Genomic DNA, 19426 nt, shown 5'->3' with positions numbered 1-19426 from the left:
GAATTATGAAAGAGAAATTTATTTCTAATTGAAATACTACATAAAAGTAAATACCAAGAGAAAAATTCCACAGTGGGTTCATTTATTCTGATGGTTATTCCTTGGCTTAAAGTTTAAAATACATTCTCTAAATTTAAACAAACTTCTTTAAAAACACGAGAAGATGGTGTCTAAAGAGGCTATATGTATAACTTAACCATGTTAATATAATTTTACCTTGTAATAAAACGCAATCTGGCTTGACCACCTTGTTAGTATAGCTGTATTTCCCTTGAAATGTAAGGCATCTTGTGGTGCCCCCATGAGTTTTGCTGCGGGGCCCTGAGACATCTTCTGCGCACAGTGTGGGAATCTCTGTTTCTGCTCTATGCAGCCTGCTTGTGACTGAACAGCTTAGTGCATGCTTCTTTTGGGAAAAAAGTTGATTTCCCCCCCATGTAAAGCACAGATTGAATTCATAGTATTAATTAATTTTCACTTATTTGGGGAAATAATATTCAAAATTAAGTAATCACCTTTTTAGAATTCTATGGCCTTGGTGAAAAATTAGAATTGACAGATAGCCCCCCTTGTTGCTACAGAATGATTTTGAAAGTGTTACTGAAATGAATAAAATTATGGATATTTGAAAACTGTTCTATATAATATTGTGTTATATTTTTTCCTGAGAGCTTTGTTATAAATTTAATTACTTGATTAAAATTTTTGTAAGGAGTCTTACGAAAGAAAATATGATACTCCAGCTTCTTTATATTAAATGACATGCCTCGTGGTTAGCAGAAAATGAGTAAGTCTGAATTTTGATTTTTTCTAACTACTCCCAAGGCTTAAGCTAAGCATAGACCACCATTTCCCTTGCCAGTGATTAGTTTAGGAGCGGCTCTGACCTTCTGGCTAATTAAATATAATGGGAAAGTCAGCCTGTGGGGCTTCTGGGAAAGGTTTCCTCTGATAAGAAGAGGAAAACAGAAAGAAATGCTTCTTTCCCTGGACACTGCTGTGTCTCATGTGGGTGCTGAACTCTGGCAGCTTATTTCGTGACCATGAGTAGAGGTAGCTGAGGACAAAACCAACAAACTCAGGACAACAAAGCAGGACAGCAGATTCCTGGGTCCTCAAAGAGGATGTTGAATTAACCTGTCCTGAACAAATCTACCTTGTCATTATTGCAGTGAAAGAATAACTATTCCTTATATATTAAGCACCCTACATTGATACAGTTAGTCTTATTTCTTAAATTATGGTGGTATTCAAACTAAGTTAAAGAGTCAGACCCTTATGGCGCTAGAGTGTGGGTGATCAAATGATTTTGAAGGACCTTCCCGTTTGATTCTTAACCACCTTATCTTCTATTCTTACTGCCCTCCCATTGAGGACTCTGGAAGAAGATAGTTTGAAATTCCATTAAGAGGACTTGAAGAATGACTGATTTTATTTGGGGAATCAGGAAAGGGAAGGGGTCTAGACAACACCTGTTTTGGTTTGGGTAACTGGGTAGGTGTTGCGCTCTTCTAGGTGATAAGGACTACAACTAAAAGAATTACTTCAGTTTTGCATATTCTGAATTTGAGGTGTCAGAAATTGGTACTGCAGAGTAGTTAAATATATAAATCCTGAGTCAGAAATATCTAACTGCAAGACGATGAGATTTGGTAGTTGTACTGGACCATGGGTGAAAACGAAATTGTCTTGGCAGATATACCTTATTGGTGTGGAAGAGAGGAGGTGTAGAACTTTGGAGGCAGGGGAAGAAGTAGTGGAGAAAGAAGAAAACAATTAGTGATGTCAGCAATGACATGACTCATTTCATCTTAGATTCTTCTCTGAGAAATTCCAAGACATTTGTAATTATTGAACTTTCATCAGGAGGTAGACTCTACATATTTTAGTTTTTCAAAAGTAGATTCTAAGTGCTTTTTCCCCCTTTTATTTGATTAATTGTAATGTTGAACAGTAGCGTTGTGGGATAAAGAGTTAATAAACCCCTCTAACACTAGCAGTTTACTCTCTTCTCCTTTATTTGACTGCACAGCTTATTAATACAGATGTGGGATATAGTACCAAAAACACCCACCCCAATGTATAAATTTTCATCAGTCCTTATTTCCAGTCATTTATAGGACAGCAGATGTGTTGTTTTTAGGGCATATGCATATATATGTGTTATGCCCTTTGTATTTTGCTCTTCATAATTGTATATTCTACTTCATTCTTTTTGTTATTACTATTTTTTAACACTTAACATTTTAGTCAATGTGTTCTTTTTATATAAAATATATTTGAGAGATTTAAGATAATCCGGAAAACTCAAATAATTTTTCTTGGCCAAGGGAATCAGGTATTGCCTGAAAACAAAGCCTGTAGAGAACAGAGAAACAAAACTTTTGAAGAGTATGATCTTAAATCTTTTACATAATCTGTGGATCCCAATTCAGAACTGTGCGTGTGTGTTTGATATCAAAATCACCTTATGATGGAAATATCAGACTTTATGAACACTTCCAATGCATATAAAAGTATAATTTCCAATTAACATTATTGCTGAAAGGATCCTCCCAAAAAACCCATTTGCATGTATCTTATTCCTCCTTCAACTCTCTCTCACTCTCTCTGTCTCTCTGTCTTTTCTTTTTTAACTTCAGTTTGAATAGCACCTGTAATTAAGGAAGAAAACCGAGCCCTGGGAGCTAGGTAGGACTTTCAGCTATTGATCTGTGTAAACCCAGCTTATACTGTCAGGGGAGAAACAGTCAACTGCTGAGTTGCTTTGTCACTGACATAAGCTGAGAGAGGATTTTTTTGTCTATACTGTTTATACACTAGTCTATAGACCTGCTGGCTGGTTGAATTTTAAAGAGTGCGGAGGTTTAAAGACTTGTCCCCTGAGGGATGCTTCTGCCAGTTGGGAAGCGAGCTGAGGCTGTTTTGCAGAAGTGTGTGCCTGTGTGTTGCGTGTAGAAGGAGGGAGGGGGAGGGTGTGAAAGATTGAGCAACTAAACCGGGAAACATTCTTCTTAATTTGAGTCTTAAAAATTGATAGGAAATATATTACTACTTTGGGGTATTTAGAAGTAGACAATGAGCTTGAAATATCTATATTGTTATAGAAATTATATGAACTTTGTAGGGGGGATATCAAAATAGTGTTCATAGGCGTAGTGAATACGATAAATGGCTTCACTTTTTGTAGCAAGGATTAGCAATGGTCAAGTGAACTGTTTTCAGTTTCAGTAATTTAAATTATTTCAAGTTTAGCAGCTCTTTTAATTACATGTAACAGAATGCTTTCAATAGTAAAACAGCTTTTTCTAAATATGGGGTCTGTGCTCATATTTTTAAAGGTATGTATGTGTTCATAAGCAAACCAGGGTACCCTGCCCTAAAGGTAGAAGGTTGCTTTTTTACATGATGCTTTTCTTTCTGCTTTAGCGTCATAAGGCTCTTGAAGCTTTCATAGGTATTGCCATTGGAATTTTGCAATGTGATGTTATTAATTAATACCTCATTGTAGTCTACAGGTTAAAAGACTTAATAGATTCTACTTTAAAACACTCAGTATTATGTTTCTGCAGAGGATTTAAATATTCAGATATTAATATTTTCTCTGGACGCAAATTTTATTGGTAAAGAGCTGGTAGTTTTGATGGGGGTGACTACTGCCTGAAGATATTTGCTCTTTTTTTCTTTTTGATAGGAAACATTCTCCTAAATCTCTGCTTTGTCTTGTAAAGTTACCTGGCTTTGAACTTATATGATGTGATCTTCAATTCTAAAGTTTAAGTTTAGAATCAGAGTTAATTTTTAGTTGTTTTTCATATATAACAAAATAGATCTTTCTCAGTTTTTTTCCAAGCGTCCGTTATTTGTATTTTATTATGACTGTTAACGAGTATGACTTCCAAAAGCTTTTAAAATTATTTTATAATGACTATAAAATCACTGCAGGTTTCAAAATCAATAGGTTATTTTCTGTGCTCAGTTAAAACATTGATTTTCATATGAGGCAATTCATAAACAAAAATGCATAGAATAGAAGGTATGTTGTTTTAAATTTAAGGGCTTATTTTTAGATACGCATTCTTTTAAAGAATGTTATTTGAGATAAACTTGATGTTACTCTTGTTGAATTTACTGAGAGAAACATATAAATGTGTTTCTTTAGCCATAGAACGTCTTTTTTTTTTTTTTTTTAACCATTTTACTATGGGACATGTAGCGTTGTTTTACCTCTCAGTAATTCATTCTGCTGCCAACTTCATTCCCTTTTCTCTGCCTGCATTTTAATTGAAACAACATTTATATTTTTGAGCCAGGATCTGTCAGAAGTCCCTGTGGCTAGTCTGTGGTACAAGTAGCAGCAGACGTAGCTTACCCATATGGTGCGGTGCTTCTTGTAAAATCCATATGGCCTTGTTGAAGGGAATCCCAGCGGGGATGTGAAGGGTGTTAATACCCTTCAGGCCAGGCCTTTCCCTCCTGGGGCTTCCGTGGCATTGTCAGTGCAATCTGCCAAAGCACCAACTTAATTCCTTTTTAATAATCAATTATTTTAGTCTAGGAACCTGTGCTATTTTTCCTAAGGAAAAAAAAAAAAAACAAACTTTTTTCCTCCCTAGAAAATGTCTCAAGAAAAGTTTTAACTGCATCTTTTAAAATATTCTAAAGCTTTTTTTTTTTAATTTGCATTTGCAGGAAGTACTACAGAGCGTGCCCAAGTTCTGTTTCCCCTTTGACATTGAAAGGTACGGTATAAGGGTATATAAGGCATCATTCAAAGTAACTTCAACTCCTCTTAGTGAGCACTTTAAAATGATGATATGTGTTTTTTAGTACAAAGAAATGTCTTTCTCTTCACCGCTTCTAACAACAACAAAAAAATTAAATAATATTTGGAGAGAAGTAGCCTTTTTACATCACTATATCTTTTGTTTTCTCCACTATGGCCAGTTAGAAGTCTTAAGGATCCTTTCTTCCTTTTGTTCTTCAGGTACATATTGTAAGCACCTGCAGAAAAAAATATCACTGTGTCCTTAATCAGAGCCTTAGAATTGTGTCTTTTAAAATGAGATGTATATATCCTGGTTTCTATCTCACTTCACCCTAATTGAAAAGACCATCTGTGTGATATTGTAAAACCCATGACTAGTTGTCTCCCAAGAATAGCTGTATAGAAATAGTGCAATATTATGGAAGGCTGCAGGGAAACCCTCCCAGCAGTTTTGAAAATCTCATTATGTTTGTATTTTACTGAACAAATACTGAATGAATAGAGTATTACCTGTGTGTAGTTGGAATTTCACAGAATATATGGGCCTTTGAGCGTAAAAACAGGTCACTTGTTTCTCATGTGATTTTCACACCCTATTATCAGTTTTTTAAGAGTATGATATGAGGGGTTTTAAAAGAAAATTTATTTTCAGAAAATATTTTGCTAAAGTAAAGATGAGTAAAAATCTGAAATTTACAATATTTAAGATCATGCCTTGTGAATGATGGGCTAATTGATACTAATAAGTATCGATACCCCTTGTTTTATTTACCTCCTTTCTGGAGAGTAAATTGTGCTTGTTAAACTTGCAATTTTCAAACTAATAGCAAAGATAAAATAAATGAAGAAAAGCTCTCGAAAGTATATTGTGAACATTGAGCACTAGAGGGCACAGCAGGCACTAGAGGTTGTTTTTGAAGTTTGTGAAATTGTTTTCAAAACTGTCCACTTCAAAGTGTGTTTGGTAAATGTTCAGCACTTGAAATACAGGATTTCCTGACAATTGAAGGCAATTTGTAGTATTGGAATGCTATAGTAGTAAAGTAACTTACTTCTTTTTACCTAATTCCTGTGGCTGTTTCAAAACCAAAATTTTCGGTGCGATGGATATCTTACCTTGGGACAAGGAAGCAGATGTTCAGTTATGGTTGTCTAAGGGCAAGATTATAGCCAGTAACAGGAAATGTATTTCTATAGTTCAAATGCTGATAAAGATTCAGTGTAATAATTTACATTGCACCTTACACTGCAGTGTGACACAGAGTATGTGTGATAGCCTGATACTCAGGTCACGGTTCACTTCAATTCTTCATAGTAAGCTTTTTCTGTAGAAATTGCACTCTTGTTTTGCGATTGGAAATCTACTCAGTGTATGGGTAGCTCTAGAAGAGAATGCTAAAAAAAGTGCCAATAGTAATTTTTATGGTACTTTACTGGGTGAGAATGTCAGCAGAAGAAGCAATTAAACAGAGTTGGTAGGGGCTGCCATTGGATTCTAAAGCAACCTGATTTGCTGTCTAAGCAATTTTAAAATAAAATCATGAAAATAGAGGCAGGAGTTGAGCAGAATCAGTCATCGTGTCTTGGTTCTCACTTCCATGGTCTCAGTAAGAGTATTTTCAGATTTATGAAATATTTTGTAAGTACTTTCAGACATGTGCCAGCTTACGGTGAAATACCTTATGATTCCCTACTAAGGGGTTAGTCTGTATATGTTTAATTGCTCAGCCTGTAAGATGTTACAACTTTCTGTGATATTCAGCTCATGATTTCGCTTGCACATTTCACACTCATTTTAGTTTTAGAACCTAGTTCTAGATTTGAGAACCAACTGATTGGGAAGGTGAAACCAGTGCCTCATGTACATATATTCTTGTTTCGTTTTTCTTTAAGAAAATTCTCACGCAAAAGACGCATTAAAGTTTTGTAATATTGCTGTGTTTTAGAGTATCCCAGAATCAAGTTGGACAGCACTTTACCTTTGTACTGACAGACATTGAAAGTAAACAGAGATTTGGATTCTGCAGACTCACATCAGGAGGCAAAATTTGCTTGTGCATTCTCAGGTGAGTATTTGTAGTAAAACCAAACCAAAACAAAACTGGATGTATTAATCATTAACTGTGCCTTTCTTTGGTACTTTGTTGTGCTTAGGATGCTTAAAAATAATGTGTATAATATTTTTTTGCTTATATGTTTTCTCTAGATCTAAGTAAGTTGAAAAATAATTTTATTTTCTATATATAGTATCAATTAGGCTTAAAGATTTACCAGTAACAGTAAAATTTTTCTTGGAAGAATTGACTCTTTTACGATTCGTTTTTGTGGGTTTGTGTTTTGGAAAATTAAATATTTAGATGTGAGTTCAAATAATATATATGTCATCTGTTAAATAAGATGCAAAAAAAGTCAATGACAGTATGCATGCCCTTTTCTACCACTGATCCAGAACTTGTATTTTTGAAAGTTAAGTTACTGCTTTAGGGCAACGGTTATAAACTGGTGATTCTGGGTCAGAAATGTTCAGAGATGTTTTATTGGTCCTGTGATGTTTTAAACATTTTGAAGATGTTTCTAACTTTATACATTGTAGTAAAATTTTGCCTAAAATTCAAGTTTCTGATTTCTTTTGCCAAATGGGAATGACTGCTAATTCTGGTCTTGCACTTCCCAGTAGCAGCAATAAGCTGGAACTAAGCAGCAGGTTTGTAGTTGTGCCATGAGTTTGCTAGTTTGTCACCAGTCCTGCCTGTCCTGCTTCAGTCGCTTACATCATCTGCTTGCCTCAATATGTAGTTAAGAATGTGTCTCCTTGGGGCGCCTGGGTGGCGCAGTCGGTTAAGCGTCCGACTTCAGCCAGGTCACGATCTCGCGGTCCGTGGGTTCGAGCCCCGCGTCGGGCTCTGGGCTGATGGCTCAGAGCCTGGAGCCTGTTTCGGATTCTGTGTCTCCCTCTCTCTCTGCCCCTCCCCCGTTCATGCTCTGTCTCTCTCTGTCCCAAAAATAAATAAATGTTGAAAAAAAAAATTAAAAAAAAAAAAAAAAAAAAAAGAATGTGTCTCCTTGCCAAAGCATAAGAGACTGTTAAAAACTGAGAACAAACTGAGGGTTGATGGGGGGTGGGAGGGAGGGGAGGGTGGGTGATGGGTATTGAGGAGGGCACCTTTTGGGATGAGCACTGGGTGTTGTATGGAAACCAATTTGTCAATAAATTTCATATATATATAATAATAAAAAAAAAAAAAAAAAAGAATGTGTCTCCTTTTTGTAGACCTAGGGTTCTGAGATGCTGGCTGTTGACAAGGAAGGGACCTAAAAATTAGCTTCCCTTTAGTATGTCTTGATGAATCTGAAATCCAGATGTATTCCACAAAAATAAGATTCTATACTGTGGTTATAATATGGATATTGGTCAAGCTAGATTCTATAGAAATGCTTGTAGGAAAAGAAATAACATTTAATAGTAAAATATTGCAAAGAAAGCTTTGGTGTAAATTTGATGTTCGTTTGCTGTTTAGCTACATTCATAGCATTCTTTGTGCTTTAGGTTCTAAATTTACTCAGAACATTTGTTAGAGTTGGAGAATTTTCTTCAATCTTTATTTGAAAGTAAATGCTTAACTGTTTTGCAAGTAATTATGTTTTATCTGGACGAGTATTATGCTTCAAACTATAGGTTGTGATTCTTACAATTTAAAGCTGGTTGGTTGTGCATTGAGAGTGGGGGTGACAGTGTGGAAAATGGGTTGGAAAAGCTCCTTTTATCATTGTTTTCATGCTGAAGTTTCCAAAGGGGGGTATAACCTTATCTACTCTGTCCAAGACAGGTTTGTCCTCAGAGAAAGACCAAAAGCTGTATGTCCTTCTAATTTTTCTCTGACAATCTTAAGATTTTTCGTTAAAATGTCAAATTTACAGAAGAATTTCAAGAATACTACAGTGAACTCTTGTATATACATCAACCAGATTCACAATTGTTAACATGCTTCTCTCTCTCCTTCCTCCATGTCCCTCTCAGTACACATACACCCACAAGCAAATTCTTTTTCTCTCTCTTTCTCTTATGGTTGTTTTTGCTGACCCACTTGAGAGTAAATTACAGACATCATTTTTCTGTAATATTTGAACCTGCATTTTTACAACTTACCTCATTGCCTCTGAAATGAGTTCCTGATATTGATAATTAAAGATTATGAACCTTTGTCTTCATGTTGAACTGTTAAAATATTTTGAATACACTGAACCTATTCATAATTAGCAAACCGTTCTTAAATATTCAGAATAGTCCCTACAAATGTGCTTATAGAATAAACATTCTTGGAAATTTCTGCTTAAGTTTAGGAAAGCCAATATTACTTCAGAATATTTACACAAAAAAGGACTATAGCTATTTGTTAAATTCGTGAATGACTGGTATAGTGTTCATGTCTCCAAACCAGGGGTCATTAATTTGGAGAAAACAGAATCTAAAAAAGTTACAGTAATCAAGTTATTGTTGTCAAACTTGTATATGTAGAAGAACATCTGAGTGTTGTAGTACTTTTTGGATTAGGAATAGTTTGACCCGCAGAAAATAAAGTTATATTACATACATTAATGAAAGAGTAAAATCATACATGCCAATAAAGAAAACCTTTCACGATCTGCATTACTGGGTTATTTTATGTTTAAAAAATATTCCTTTTTCATCTGTATCTGTTCATTTATTTTTGTCATGTGACAGTGCTTTCTGGTAGATAAGAAATAGGTATCAAGGCTTTATGAAAAAAAAAAAATAGGGGAGAGTCTTTAATTGACAAGTTTCTATTCTCCAGCTTAGTTTTTCCTAGGAAATTTAAAAAAGACTGCCATCTCAAGATTTTAATGGCATAACAGAATCTTTGTCCTGAAAGGCAATGTGCTCTGTTGAGAATAGCCAGATTAGAGAATAGCCAGTAAATTAGAGAGCTATTTACTTTTAATTGTGAAAGAGAATTAAAACTTAGTGGAATTCAGCAGCGTATTCAGAAAGTTGTTGGGGTGCCTGGGTGGCTCAGTTGGTTGAGTGTCCAACTTTAGCTAAGGTCATGATCTCATGGCTCATGGGTTCCAGCCCTGCATCGGGCTCTGTGCTGACAGCTCAGAGCCTGGAGCTACTTCAGATTCTGTGTCTCCTTCTCTCTTGACCCCTTCCCCACTTGTGCTCTGTCTCTGTCTCTCTTTCTCTCTCAAAAATAAATAAACATTAAAAATTGTTATAGGTAAATACCTATTTTAAGCTATTAAAATAGCTTAATAGTAATTAATGTATGTCTGTGAAAATAATTTTAACAAATCTCTTAAATGCTATAGTAAGGAGAATAATGGTGTTCTGGGTCCTGGTTTGCCTATGAATTAGAGCAGGTCTCCCCCCAGTTTAGATTTAACTTTATAATTATTGAAAGGAAGGATAAAACTTTAAATGTACTAGAAGAAAATATTGTTGGTTTTTAAAAATTACTGTAGTTATGAGTGCTTTTATATCCATCCCTGCTATTGAATCTTGAGACCAAAAAGATTGGCATCTTTGTATGATGATGGAAGCTTTTGTTAGATGACAACAATAATAAGGGAATTAAAAATACCAATAATGAGTGGCACCTGGGTGGCTCAGTTGTTTAAGCATCTGACTCTTGATCTCAGCTCAGGTCTTGATTTCAGGGTCATGAGTTCAAGCCCTGCTTTGGGCTCTGCACTGAGTGTGAAGCCTACTTAAAAAAAAAAAACCCAAACCAAAAAACAATAATGAAGTGATAAGAATATATTTACAATCACTGTAACAGAGTTAATAGCCATGATACATAATAAATACCTACAAGTTAATGACACAGAGCCCAATAGAAGAATAAGTAAATCCTCAAAAAACTAGAAATAGAACTACCCTCCGTCCCAGCAATTGCACTACTAGGCATTTATCCAAGGGATACAGGTGTGCTGTTCGAAGGGACACATGCACCCCCATGTTTATAGCAGCACTATCAACAAGAGCCAAAGTATGGAAAGAGCCCAAATGTTCATTGATGGATGAATGGATAAAGATGTGGTATATATGTATATGTGTATATATACACATATAATACACACAATGGAGTATTACTCGGCGATCAAAAAGAATGAAATCTTGTCGTTTGCAACTACATGGATGGAACTGGAGGGCATTATGCTAAGTGAAATTAGTCAGAGAAAGACAAAAATCCTATGACTTCACTCATATGAGGACTTTAAGAGACAAAACAGATGAACATAAGGGAAGGGAAACAAAAATAATATAAAAACAGGGAGGGGGACAAAACAGAAGAGACTCATACATATGGAGAACAAACTGAGGGTTACTGGAGGGGTTGTGGGAAGGGGGATGGGCTAAATGGGTAAGGGGCATTAAGGAATCTACTCCTGAAATCATTGTTCACTATATGCTAACTAGGGATGTAAATTTTAAAAAATTTTAAAAAAAATTAAAAAAAAAACCTTATATGACTTTACCACCCCCCCCAAAAAAAGAATAAGTAAAGTATCTGAATAACATATTCACACAGGAAATTTAAATAGCATATACACCTATGAATGATGCTCGGCCTTACTGAAGGTGATAGAACTGAGCACATTAAGATTGACAGAAGTGGAATAAAAAAAACAACATGAGGGGAAACAGACATGTCATGTACTGTTTATGGGACTATAAAATGACATAACCTCAATTTAATAATACCTATCAGATTTGTAAAATCTCATGCTCCTTAACTTAATTATAGGTCCACAATTTTAAATCTCAGGAATATTGCCCGTAGTCATCAGTAAAGTGTGAGCAAAGTTACTACAGCATGGTTTATAAGCAAAAAAATGGGACATAAATATCCCTCAGTAGGAGTCGATTAAGTATGTTATGGTACATTCCCCAGTCTCCCCTGGTAACCAACCCCCCCTTACCTGCTAGAATGTTCTCTGTGTTTTTCACTGGTGTGTTACTCTCCCAGTGCCTACAATAGTGCCTGGCACATAGTGAATTCTTAATAGTTATTTGTTGAATAATTAAATTAATGTATAAATGACAGGATGGATATTATTTATTCTATTAGGGAAAATTATATATACATACAGATTCTGACTCAGAGAAATGTTTATGATATATTGTGAAATGAAAAGTTTCTTTCATGGTACGTTCTTATATTATTAAAGAACAATTTATATGTGTATATAAATTCATGTATTTTAAGAAGTAGTTAACAATGAGAAAGAGCATATATTAACATATCATTGTATATATTTATAAAAAAGACTTAGAAGGGTAGATCTCTAATTTTGTTTTACTTTACACATTTCAGCATTTATCCATTTTTTTGTGTGATGAATGAGGCATTTTAACCAGCTTTTCCTTGTTCTAAAATCTAGATATTAGAACTATAAATAGCATACGAAAATCAGTAGGAATTTAACCAGATCATCTTTTGTCAGTTAAAATATGTAGTCTCTTTGCAAGATAAGAGATTATTTTACTAGTGTGTTTTATTAAAGGCCCTTCAAAGGGAGTCACTTGATCATTGTGGTATAGCACAATTAAGAATGGAAAGGGTCGTTTCATTCTGTGCCCTTGCCTTTGAAATTTGGAGTCACAGTGTGTGAAAGAATGACCTTTGGAAGAGAAAAAAATATGGCTTGTGAAATGACTTTCCCATCCCCATCACGGAACCTGAGATTAGTGTTTTTCTATAATTTCAATTACGAGGTGGTTGGAGAAATGCTGCTATGTCTATAATTTATTTCCTATTGTTTGTTTCCCTTCCAACACTGCTCATTTAATTTCATTGTATCCTTAAGATGTAGAAGAACGTTTGTTTGTTTCAATATGAAACCAAGACTCAGAATTTAGTAATTTTCTGAGGTGAGTGGGGAAGGAAGGTAGAATTATCTAATAAACTATTCACAGGATTAGTTAGGGCGATCAGGCCTATTCATCTGAAGACCAGGATTTTTTTGTATGTGGGTTTTTGTTGTTGTTGTTGTTTTTGTTTTGTTTTAAATTATGGAACGTGGTGCTTGCAGGGTTGTATGAGAGAATCACCTATGCTGGTATTCTGAGTTTTAACTTGGGAGTAATGTTTGATTCTGTTTTGTGGGAGTGTCCTAGTTTTCTTAGAATCCCACCTTAGTTCTAAGGCTTCTTAGAGTTTAGCCTTTAATAGGGCTAAAATTTTAGAAATATGACAAAATACTTGCATAAGCAAGAGACAGACATATATGTCTTTAACCATGTTTTTCTGATAACAAAAATAATATATTTTACTAGGGAAAATGAGGAAGATCCAGAGAAGTGTAAAAAAGAAAATAAAGGCACTTGTATGTGCAACACTTACTTAAATTTTTGTATTTCATTCTTGCCTCATTTCTGTAAGACTTGTTAAAATACATTTACAAATCTTCCTGTCAGATAGCAAACTAAATAATGAACTTAGTCTTTAGTCAAAATTTTTAAAATGAATGCATGCAAGTACAGCAGTTTATAAATTGGGAAAGTTGCAGTGGCTTTCACAGTATCCCCTGTAAGTGCTAAGAGGTTTGCACATGCTCAATCGACAGTTTTTTCTTTCCTTAAAAGTTGAGATTTAACACAAAGATGATTTCCTTTCTGATTATAGTTCTTTAAATTTTTAGTTACATGTATCTTTACCTGGAATATATTATGACTTTCAAATATGAAAACTTTTCATACCTTGTCCATGAACCTGTTGTGCAGAATCAGCCATTTATATTGAAACATACACCATTCTTAGGTATTCCTCTATGAGATAATACTGGTTTTATTATTTAGGGGTTATTCTCAATATTAAATGATTTAATATCCTTAGATAGAAATTAATATTTTTCTGTTGCCTTTGTAATATTCTGCTAAACACTTTAAATTTTCTCTATTGTGATTAAATATATATTCACAAAAAAATCTTTTCATTTGTATTGCCTTCTAGTGGTTGTATTTTAACGATCTAAGTTTTAAAAGAAAAATATAAATGTCTCTTGAGTTTGTTGATATTTAACAGTTTAAAATATTTTAGGTCCTTAAAGATAGTCATAATGAGGATGAAATACATTTAAAGGTGGTTAAGATTTTTAATATGAAGTAAAATTAAGTATAAAAGTTGATGTTTACTTTTGAATTTTCAACCATGGTTGTATACTTTAGCTCTTTCTATGGCATATCTATCCTAGCTTAACAAGATTTCCAAAATGTTCTGAGATATTACTAATTTAAATCTTGCCGTTGTTTGTATTTAGAATTGCTTTCACATGCTAACAAAAATGCAAGAAATAACTTTTTCTCCCCCTAATTTGATTAACATAATTTTAGAACGATAAAAGTGTTGCCAAGGGTTCCAAATGAAATGCCCTAATAAGGAAGACAGATTGATGTTTAGTGTTTAGGGCCTTTGTAGTCCCCTCCTGTGCCTCCCCCTGCACTTTAACTCATACCAAACTTGAAGCTTTCACACTCTTCCTCTGGGCAAATCCCTGAGAAGCAGAATGTTTCAATTTTACACATTTTGTGTCAATTTTCCAGACAGAAAAACAGCCTCTAGACATGAGACGTTTTTCTACGGAAAGGCAGTTTCCTTAGTTTTATTTGATTACTCTAAGTTAGGTTCCTGCTGATCACTTAGACTGTTAGTGGTTACCTGACTATTTGACAAAAAACATTTCCTTTCCTTTATTTAACCTTTGACTTTTGGATGTAAAAGTTTTATCAGCTCTATAGTGGAAGCACAAGTGTGGGGGAAGTCTTCTTACTGCCACAAAATGGATTCATGACTTTATACTTACTGTGTTTTGCCTTATGTCTTCACAAAAAATAAATAAATAAGAAAATCTCATGACTAAACTTGAAGAATCTCTTGCCTTTTAAGCAAATAATTGGTCTAAATGTATTTATTTTACATTTATATATGTTTGCAAGACTATGAGAGTCACAGTTATTCTTTGTTAGAGAAGTTACATTTTTGGTTTTATAAGACTCAAGTAAAATATTGTCGTTATAGTATGTTGAGTACATTTTTTTTTTAGCTTTCTAGGATTTTTGTGGTTGGTTGTAAGAAAGCAGATTTTGACTGTCTTTGGGACTATAAAATTTAGTGAAAAAATATTTTAACTTACAATTCATCAGTTTAAGGGCTTGTATATTAGTTAGAAATGGCTTTCAACATGTATTGTTTGAAAATTATCTTAAAAGCCACAAAAGTAAAAAACATGAGAATAACATTTCTTACCCAGCATCTTAAGCTTATATAATTTACAATGTTTTATAAGTTTGTAACTTTTATAATATATGTGTTATTTTTACTATACACATTTTGTCTGTAAAGTTTGCAATGGAATCCTGTTAAAATATTTGAATTACTGATGACTTTGTACTCCAGAGCATTTTCTTTGTCATATGAAAGAATGAGCAGGACTTCCTGTTGAGTAGTTGCTTCATAACAAGGATTGTGAATTCAGTTACCTACAGGGACCAGGAACAGGATTCAAATGAGATACACAGGTTAAGTGTCTGACAATTAGAAGTCGGGATTAGTGGGTCCAAATAGCACACACCATATCCAAAGACTGGAGTCATTACACAGCTCTAGGTACTTGTTACAGAGTGAAAAATGCATGCCTGGTATTGCCAGTTCTTTTGATTTCTAAGAGGAGCAAGAAGTCCAGATTTTTAAGTGAATTATCTCAGGTTTAGAAGGTGGCAACTTATTTAAGCAACAAAGGTGGGTTGATCACACAGAATATGCCCATTGGGCTGGAGATGGTTAGTCTGCAGGTCGCCAGTCTGTATCCTCTACTCTAGATACTATTGTTTATTAGCAACAGAAAATGCCCAAGCTTCCCTGATGTTTCTAGGAGCATGACTGGTTGTAGAATAGCTCCACTTTGATGTGTGATGTTTTTATTAAAATGTGAATGATATTTAGTCTTTAAAAAGGAGCTATTATCACCAAGAATCAGTACAGTTCACAAGTGCATGTTATGTGTAACTAATCACCATGCTTTAGATGGCGACACTGGTGTATCAGGAAGTGCTGTAGAAATTCAAGTCTATTTCTCTATCTCCTATGAACAAATTATATACAGAAAAAGATACTGACTACACAATAGAGATTGAAGTTATAAGTCCTCCTATTGGTTAAAACATCATACTTAGATTGTTGGTAAGTAGACTTTTATTACTTTGAGAGGGATGTTGTTCCATGTTGCAGGCCATGTCCTTTCAAAATTTTCAAAATTTTCAAAATTTATATTGGAAGGAATTCCAATTGCTAGATGACAAGAATTAAACAGATCTTTATCTGCTGAGATATTTGTCTATATGAACAAAATGTAATTTAAAAGGCTCTGGACAGTAGTTAGATAACAAATTTTGGAAGATAGAATTTGCTTAAGCAGATAGAAATTATTAATAGACTGATTTAGGTTTAAACTGAAATATATGTTTGTCATGGTTTATTTAGCTACCTGAAAATGTCGGTCATTGGACTTGTTTTATTCAAAGGTTGGATATTATCAAACTCCATGCCTGCATTGGGTGTGGGCATCTACCGTGGACCCTGAGCAAGTATTGCTGTCAGATTGATCAGTGTTCTAAATCCTGGTCTTGCCATTTGGTAACTTTGTGACGTGGATAATTTGCTTTTAATTTAGTTTCGTCATTATACACTATGGCATTATTTTAATAATTAAAGGAGATAACACATACAAAAGTATGTAGCATGTTTACATACATATAGTTAGTGCTTAAGAAGTTTTATTCCTGTTCTTCCAATTATTTGACATAGAGAGTCTCATTCGTAGATCTGCTCTGTATTCTCTAGATGGGCATAGAACTAATAAGTCATGTTCCCCAAACAGAAATAAACAGAGCATGATGGACCCTTACACATGACTATGAGAATATCCCAAATGTAAACTTTGTTAGAGTGTTTTTTAAAAAATAGTGTTAGCCTGATTTACAGATGAAATCATATTAGAGGTAGTTATAAAACATCACTGTGTCTAGCAGTGCTGTGAACATAATTAAGTTGAGTGTTGAATTTGATAATTAAGACACTGAACATGAGAACAAAATCCAGCATATCATGTATCAAGAACAAACATAGCTTGGTACCAGGATGAAATTCAGTAAGAGTTAGTATTCTTGGAGATCATAAAAAATAGCAGTAATTATATAGATACCAAAATACCTAACGCAAATGAAACTGATAAATCTTGAGAAGTAACCTAAATGTTAATCAGTTATTTAATTCAATTTGTTTTATTTTCAAAAACAGTCAAATAATCTTACAGATAAATTATATAAATTAGCTTCTAATGAAAAGTAGGGTTTTAGTTCATCTCCACATTTGGAAAGAAAATTGAAAGAGGAAGATAGCCAATGAAAACTAATAATGTAAAGATGAGAAATCCAGAACATTGAAAAGCATATTTGCACTGTTGGTGGGAAAAACAGTATGGGGATTCCTCAAAAGTTAAAAATAAAACTACTTATGATCCAGCAGTTGCACTACTGGGTATTTACCCAAAGAATACAAGAACACTACTAATTCAAAGGGATATATGAACCCCTGTGTTTATAGCAGCATTACTTACAATAGTCAAGATATGGAAGCAGTTCAAGTGTCCATTAATTGACTAACAAATAAAGAAGATGTAATATAAATATGTGTATATGGATGTTTATTCAGCCATAAAGAGGGATGAAATCTTGCCATTTACAATGCATGGAAGGAACTAGAGAGTATATAATTGCTAGTGAAATGAGTCAGAGAAAGACTAATACCACATGATTTCACTTATATGTGGAATTATAGAGACAGACAGAGACAAAGCAAATTAGGAGAACAATCTGATATTATGAGAGGGGAGGGTGGGGTGGTGATGGGTTGAATAAGTGATGGGGGATTAAGGAGTGCACTTGTGATGAGCCAGGGTGATGTATGGAACTGGTGACTTAACTATATTGTATACCTGAAACTAATAGAATGCTCTATGTTAACTAACTGGAATTAAAATAAAAACTAAAAAAAAGCATGCAAGATGAAAAGAGCGTTAATGTATTTTGTCTAGAAAAAGATTATCTTATTTTGTAATAACTTACTATATATTTATTATAATTTTTATTTTTATAATGGACCAAGAAAGAAGAATTCGGGTTAAAATGGTTTCACATTATTTAAGTAAGGTGGAAATGACAATATAAGGATTAACAGGTAGACATGCAACCATCTAAAATCAATAAATTTTGCTTTATCTAAAAATTCTTGAGAGCAAGATAGAAACAGAACAGCATGCTCCTTGAATAGATTAGGTCTCATCTTATGTGAACATACAGATCTGAACTACATGACATATTGAAATTTTCCTGAGGTGACACTTTCTTCAGGCCATTAAAAGTTGAAATATGAATATGAAATGCTTGCAAATGAAAGAAATGGCACTTGTATCCAAGGAGCTGTGGAAGGACATTCTCCATGAAAATTATTTCATTTGAGTTATAAAGAGTGTAGAAAACATGATGTGGTAATTTGCATGGTATTGAGTTGATAATTTAAAAATAGTGTTAGTAATCTTTTTCTTTCTTTCTTCTTTTGTGAGAGATACAGTAGAATAGCCATCTGAGCACTAGAGTTAAAGAGTTGAATAATTTAAATAAGAAAGTTGAGAATACCTATACTAACTTCTGATTTTCAGGTTTCCCGAAGGCTGTAGACTGGTTGTTCTTTAGGCCTTTGTAGTTTATTCTTCTATTTAACTGTTCTTAGTGGGATTAGATTTTTTGTCTCCTATATCCTGGTGTTCCTTTTTTTTGCTTCACTGTCTCAGTTTGTTAAAGCCATCCTTTGGTAGTCTCCCAAAAATAGTGCAAAGGAGGTAAATTTCTGAGTCGGAGCATGACTGAAAATGGTATCAGTCTAGCCCCACCTGTGATTGGTAGTTTCTCTGGGCAGAGAACTATAGTCAGGGAGATAGACACGCCCCCCCCCCCCCCCCACCAGGTGGCACAGACCCTGGGCCTTGCCACCTGCTCCCTCCTCATTGGCTCTCTGACCTGTGTCAAAGTAAATTCCAGATCCTAGGAGAGAAAGTCCCTGGGAATGCAAGCACATGGGGTGGGGTGGGGAGGACTCCATGATGTCCCCGCCATTTCTGAAGAAAGCTGCCTTGCATTTTGAAGGCATTATCTTCTTACTTTCTGGAATTGCCTGTTTGAGAGGCTCAGTGGCATTTTGAATTTAATTCCTTTGTATGTTACGTGTTTTGTCCTTTTGGAAATTCTTAGGTGCTTTCTGTCCCCTGTTGTGGAATTTTTCACTGTGATATTCTGGTTTGGCTCATTGATTTTACAGTTTGCTCAGTGGCTCTCTCATTCTGAACACTCATATCTAGGAGTTTTTCCAGTTAACTTTTAAAAAAGAAATTTTTATTGCTGTTTTCCCTTTTTTCTTCTTTTGGAACTACTGTTTAGTCAACTACATGATTGAGTCAGGTACATGACTGGTGCCCTGATATTTTAATGTTTACTCTCCTATTATCTCTTCATTCTAGTTGCTAAGAGATATTCTTGATTTACTTTCTAACCTTTCTATTGATTTTAAGTATTTCAGATTT

The 19426-nt window shown here is 34.4% G+C and overlaps 1 protein-coding gene across 2 annotated transcripts in view; it reads left to right on the top strand.

Moving 5' to 3' along the window:
• Positions 1 to 19426, top strand: part of DENND1B (DENN domain containing 1B) — a 267622-nt gene that overhangs the window by 105501 nt on the left and 142695 nt on the right. For both annotated transcript variants that reach the window (XM_030301760.1, XM_032591871.1), the window contains exons 4-5: positions 4693 to 4742; positions 6715 to 6834. In XM_030301760.1, the coding sequence (XP_030157620.1) occupies positions 4693 to 4742; positions 6715 to 6834 (170 nt within the window). The remainder of the gene's footprint in view (positions 1 to 4692; positions 4743 to 6714; positions 6835 to 19426) is intronic.

This window comes from Lynx canadensis, chromosome F1, assembly GCF_007474595.2.
Source record: "Lynx canadensis isolate LIC74 chromosome F1, mLynCan4.pri.v2, whole genome shotgun sequence".
Taxonomy (NCBI): Eukaryota; Metazoa; Chordata; class Mammalia; order Carnivora; family Felidae; genus Lynx; species Lynx canadensis.
This window is presented reverse-complemented; position numbering and strand designations above follow the sequence as displayed.